The following is a 6354-nucleotide window of genomic DNA, read 5'->3' on the forward strand; positions in this document are numbered from 1 at the left end:
TGTCAATTTAATTAATTAGTGACTAATTTGTTAACCATACACTCTTAATTAGTTTACGAAGAAAAATACTAGACCTATAACTCTTCTACCATTACTTTACAACTTGTTGTCACGTGTCATCATGTGATTGGAGGGTGTTAAAAAAAATAGTAGTTGACGTGTCTTTAATCACATACTAACATGTGTCAACAAGTTGTAAAATAGTTGTAGATGCAGCATTACCCTTTCCCAAATTACGGACTACCATATTAGTTTGTACGAAAATTGTAGTACTAAACAAAAATGTTCAGACAATACTTCTGTGCACGTACATGGAATACTACAACATTTATTTACTTTTCAGACTGCAGCTGAGTTGGAGCGGCGAAGAGAAAAGTTCTCGAAGGAACTGGATTTTGTCTTTGCTGATGTGGTACTTTCTTCTTGATTACTTGAATAGTTTGTTAATCTCACAAGAATCTGTTTCTCTTAAGTTATATGTGATTTTCTTCACGATCTTAGGTAGAAAGTTAATAGGACTGGTCACTCAACAGTGTGTATGCACGTTTGGGCTATAGCAGAACCCTGTTACAGAGTTAAGTAGAGTTATCACTTATCATGACCCCAGGTTCATCAGACATTTGGCCCTAGATAGCAGAAAATTGATACTTTTATTACTCTAGCAGATTTCAGGTGCTTTGACAGCTTTCTTGAATTTAGTTGAGTTAGAATATGGGATCTAATTTGTTCTTGTCCAATTAAAATTTTTCCTATGCTACCCTTAACCCAATAAATAAATAAAAGAAAAAAAGTTCTCACATGCTACATATGTATTTAGTCATTCCTCCCAGTATGTTGTAGGATTGCAAAGTTTCTGGTTATATTCGTCACTCTTATAGATTTGGTATCTTTCTGATTTAGTTTTTATCTTAGGTGATGGCCATTATAGCAGATTTTATGCTCGTCTGGCTTCCTGCTCCTACTGTTTCTCTCCGTCCTCCTCTTGCAGTCAGTGCCGGATCTGTTGCTAAGTTTTTCTACGGCTGTCCTGATAATGCATTTCAGGTTATTCTTTCTATCAGTATTCAGTTATTTGTTGGGTGTTCAGGTTGTAGTTTTGACACTCAACTGTAACATCAGATGAACCTAATAGCCAATTATTTGCTTTTGATATCCTGTCTGCAGGTGGCTTTGGCTGGAACATCTTATTCATTGTTACAGAGAATAGGTGCAATAGTGGTATGTTTAGCATGATTACAAAAAAAAAAAGAAAAAGAAAAAGCTGTACTTTCCAATAAATCAGAAATTCTTATGGTATATATCAATCTCTTATGCAGCGTAATGGAGCCAAACTATTTGCAGTTGGGACCGGTGCATCTCTGGTTAGTGAAAAACTTATATGTTTTGAAATGCCCATATGTAGTTTTTCTACAACTTTTTGGTGTATTATCTTTTGAATTTGGCTGTGAGACTTTTTTGTGCTATTATTGGTGCTTTTCCAGAGCATATTTATTTATTCTGTCAAAACTATCTCTAGTTTTGGAGCTTTTCCCATACTTGTCACAATTAGATACACCAAAGTTTCTGGTTTGAAAACTGGAAACATATGGCAGTTGACAAATAGAAGTGTAGTTATAAAAAATTTCTATTATACGAGTATTCAAACTTGTATGACTCAAATACTCAGAACTTCTGTTATAGAGGAAAAGAAAAATGCATAAGAGAATCATGTATTCTATGAGGTATTTTCCTACTCAAGATATTGGATCACCAATTAACGACTTTAGAGATTCTTTTATTAATAAATCGTTTGCTGGTGAAGCAGCAGATATCAAAGTTCCACTTGTCCAAAATTTTGGTATATGATTGATGATATCACTAACTATTTGGTGTCATATGACTGATTGAAGCATTTTTCAGATTGGTACAGGCATAACAAATGCATTGATTAATGCACGAAAAGCTCTTGATAAATCGTTTGCTGGCGAAGCAGAGGATGTGCCTATATTATCAACCAGTGTTGCATATGGTGTGTATATGGCAGTTTCTAGCAACCTAAGGTATGTGGTTTAATACAAATAAGTATCTATAATTAGCCTCAGCTTCTAGCAATTTTCTATTTTCATCACAAATCTAATATTATGGATTATAAATCAACCCCCGCTTCCTAAAGGGAAAAAAAAAAAGTTACCATGTACATGAGAGAGTAGGAAGTATTTGGCAACCATATCAGTATATATTATGTCCTTATGAGTAATGAATAGGTGAGGCTAGTTCTATCAGATCATCATCTCAATGTACAGCTATTTTGGAGGACAAATTATATACTTTCTTTGCTCAACAGGTACCAAGTACTTGCGGGTGTAATTGAACAGCGAATCCTGGAACCCTTGCTGCACCAGCACAAGCTTATACTGAGTGCTATTTGCTTCGTTGTCCGAACTGGCAACACATTCCTTGGGTCATTGATGTAAGATTTGATCTCTCCTAGGATGACATTCTATTAGGTTATTGTACTTCCTCTTTACACCTCTCATTGTCTGTACATGTTCTGCAAACAGGTGGGTGGATTACGCGCGCTGGACTGGAATTCAAAAGATTCGGGACTAGAGCATAGTCTGGAAAAACTTAGTTGCATCATTATTATAAGTAAAATTTATATTTGAATGGATATCATTTTTTGTGGAATCGCAGAGGATGATGGCAGATCAATTTGGGTGCTTTGGTTTTGTATATTCTGTGGAAAAATTCTGGCTGTAAGTTGTCATAGTTGATGTTATAGGCAGCTAGGATTTCCTTGTATTCCTGAATGTCACAGTCGCTGGGGACAACTGCAGAAAAAATTCTACTATAGTAACAAGTAGATGTCACATTGTATATAGATTTGTATTGTATGAACTATGCAGATTGAAGGTTTAATATTATTTGTTAGATTTGTGGTGTTCGAAGATTGCAATCTAATGTTTACTTTGGTGAAATGGAGGCATAGTAGGGTAACATGTTTGTCAATATTAAGTTTTCAATTGTGAACATTATTTTTGCTTCATGTTAAGAAGGGTAAGCCTTTTTACAAAACTACATTTATGCAGAGAAACACAGCAAAATCACACACAAAGAACAAATCACCCATCCCAATTCACCAGGAAAATATAAAGTATTCTTTTGTACATCAATGCATCATTTTTTGGGCCAAGGAACCAAAACGAAAAGGAAGAGAATGAAAAAACAGTGGAAAAACAAAGCAAAATTGGCAACCAATATCGCAAAATAAAGTTGCACGCCTCTAATAAGTTTACAAGCACACTCTCTCACAAGAACATTTGCTAACTGCAGGGCTCTTATCTTACATGAGAAACAACACAACAATTGCTAACTCCTTTGCTTCTTGCTGCAACCTCCAGTACATTATGCTTGCCACAAAATAAGGATGATCTTCTACTTCAAGATAATCCATTAAACCCCAGTTTGATAGTTTCCAACGTCAGCATCTTGTTATCTCTTTACCCTCTGTACCCTATTTTCCAATCAATAGACTGGTGCAAATATAGAGGAAATAAAAACCACAAATGTCAGCTGACCAGAAAAAAAAAAAAAAAAAGAGCATGATAAACACATGTGCCTTGCATGCAACCAAAACTAAAATCTATCCCTATATCTAGGCACACAGGCATCACAATCTACAGTATCAACTCTCTTGCTTGATCCATGCTACTTCTTTATTAACTTGTCTCGAAATAAAACTAAGGTACCAAACAATTCGGACATGACAACAACATTTTGCACTTCAGAAGGGAACCTTGCCAAACCTGTATAATTTCATTACTTAGAACAATGCCATAACTTGTTGCCATTCACATGTTTTAATAATAAATTGTATAACATACTTATAGAATCCCACAGAAGTCAATTAATTGAGGCTTTTGGTGAGCCAGTAGAGTGTTTTTGTCACTGAATATACATCAGAGTGTACTCGATCATTTTTTTTTTTTTTAATGTATTGAAAGAATATGTTTATTGATCAGTTTTTCATCTTAGTGACTTTATTTTTCATACATCTTTTAATCAAATGCCCTTCTTTTGACATTTTTTTGGTGTAATGAAATTAGAAAATCTGTCACTGGTTTTAAAAAAGTCTCATGTACAGCATGGTTTACAGAAATATTACGATCATCAATTTGTTGACAGAGAACTTCTAACTTTCCAAAAGATGGAAAAAAGGAAAAAAGAAAAAATCAAAACACAGAGAGATTAATCAACAAGCTTATAATTAACTGTATTCTCAAACCACTAAAACAGATGCTTCGTCAAAAAAATATAAATATTTCATAGCACAATCCTAATGCTGCATTAGGATAATCGCTTCCCCTTCTTCATCCTTAACTATGTTGTTCCAAAGGTAATGATATAAATGTAACTACAAGAGTATAAATATTTCATAGCAATAAAATTAATTACCTTTTTCTAAAATGAAAAGACCAGAAAAGTTGGAAATATTACCATCAATATCCTCTCCAGGATCAACATTTTCATCATTGAAAACTTTGGCTTCCACCTACAAGGGTGTGATGACAAATCATTGGACAAAATATATTTAGGCCAGGAATGTTGAACTTGGAGGTTTCAGGTTTCTTCTTCTTCCTTCTTGTGAAGCCCCCAAAGGCACTGTCTTCACAATAAGATACTGCAAATTTGTTTGAGGATAACCACTGTAAACTGCCAAAAAATAATTAATAATAAGATACCGCAAAATTAATCTTGTCAATCCATTTATTGAATATGATAGCCATTATAAAATGTCCATAATATGGCTAAGATCACAATGCAGATGCCAACACTAACAGAGGATCAAAATTCATTTACATACCTCTTTTAGGGGTACCAATGATTTGTTGAATCGGTAATGGCTAGCCTTTCACTGATTCTAATCTTCTGGTTCGTAGATGAACCTCTTGTCAATCTTAACGACACGGATGTGGGCTATCTTGAACCATTCTCGTCCTTGATCTTTCTTGCAGTGTTCTTTCAGCAGAGGACATCTTTTAATATAAAGTCTCTGGAGTGAGGGAGGCAAGCCCTCCTCTGGAAAGGATGTGAGATTTTCACACTCTTTGATATACAGCATTTCAAGAGAGGTGAGGTTTCGAAGGGAAGACAGGTATTTCAGATTGTGGAATCTTTCGATGATGAGGGTAGTAAGAGACGCAGACAGCATCTTCTCTGGAAAGGACTCCACATTCGGACATCCACCATCAATATCAAGATATTTAAGAGAGGTAAGCCCCCATTCAAGCAAGGCCTCAGTGAAGTTGCAATTCTTGATTGTAAGTGATGTTAGGTTGGCGGGAAAAGATGATACCACTACCACGCTTGGAGGACTCCAAATCACTAAAATTTGAAGTGAGGTGATGTTGTGAATGCAGTTACGTAGGGCCATATTCTCAATCCTTAACTCTCTAAGGTTGCCAGGGAGCAACCCTCCGTCTGGGAAGGAAACAAGAGCTGGACAACAACAAATGATAATCTTGTCTAGATGGCTAAGGGTGTGTATGCCCCTGGGTAAGGATTTAAGGTTTTCACAATTCCAAATACGAATGCATTTAAGAGACGAGTTGTGATGAAAGCTCTCCGCTATCGACTCCAGTTGTCCACATTCAGAAATCGTAAGGTCTTGAAGTGTCGCAGGTAATTCTCCTTCTGATGTTAAGGATTTGAGGGATGGGCACTTATAAATATACATGTACTCAAGAAGAGATGTGCTACTACTGCAACTGTTGTTTTCATCCTCATCAAGCAAAATTAGCATTTTCTTGCAATTTTGTATTTGTAGCCGCTTAAGTGTTGGAGGTAGCTGGCCTCTTGCAATGTGCGTCAGCGAATCACATCCATTAATCTCAATACGCTCAAGACACGTGTTGTTGTACATGATTTCCTTGGGTAAAGATTCCATGCCATTGCGGGTGGATGGCATACCCTGTTTTGGTTGCTCTTTTACTTCTTCTGCCATAGAAACCTGTTTCTGATCATTGCGAATCATTAGAACACTAAGAAGTGGGAGGGATTGTAATAATCCCGCCTCATTTGACCACAAAGGTGTCAGCTCCTCACAATTTTCAACATCTAGATATTTTACATGTGTTGGTCCTTCAAGAATAAGCCCTTCTATTGGATATGTGAATTCTGAAATTATTGAAAAAGACTTGGAACTTAATGAGTGGAAGACGACCTTGTTTTCACGCATCACCCCATTGGATCCTCCAATTTGTACTCTGCATAGCTCAGGAAAGCTTGAAATTGAAACCACCAATCTCGGACAGCCTTGTATCAAAACGTTTTTTAGTAAAGGAAAATAGTTAGGTAACTTCCCCAACAACTTGG

General features: G+C 36.0%; 2 protein-coding genes across 2 annotated transcripts in view; one reads left to right on the plus strand and one right to left on the minus strand.

Annotated features, from left to right (window-relative positions):
- Positions 1-343: 343 nt before the first annotated feature.
- Positions 344-2927, plus strand: LOC132180372 (protein RETICULATA-RELATED 4, chloroplastic-like; the record flags this gene model as incomplete). The annotated part of the gene is given in 7 exon segments (XM_059593172.1): positions 344-412; positions 913-1044; positions 1165-1218; positions 1317-1361; positions 1900-2039; positions 2324-2449; positions 2541-2927. Coding segments are annotated over 7 exon segments (615 nt in total), but the record flags the coding sequence as incomplete, so codon positions are not given.
- A 1973-nt stretch (positions 2928-4900) lies between these two features.
- The window catches only part of LOC132173480 (putative disease resistance protein At3g14460), a 2325-nt gene continuing 871 nt past the window's right edge, over positions 4901-6354 (minus strand). The window contains exon 3 of the mRNA XM_059584989.1: positions 4901-6156. Within this exon, the coding sequence (XP_059440972.1) occupies positions 4901-6156 (1256 nt within the window). The remainder of the gene's footprint in view (positions 6157-6354) is intronic.

This window comes from Corylus avellana, chromosome ca1 (genome assembly GCF_901000735.1).
Source record: "Corylus avellana chromosome ca1, CavTom2PMs-1.0".
Classification (NCBI taxonomy): domain Eukaryota; kingdom Viridiplantae; phylum Streptophyta; class Magnoliopsida; order Fagales; family Betulaceae; genus Corylus; species Corylus avellana.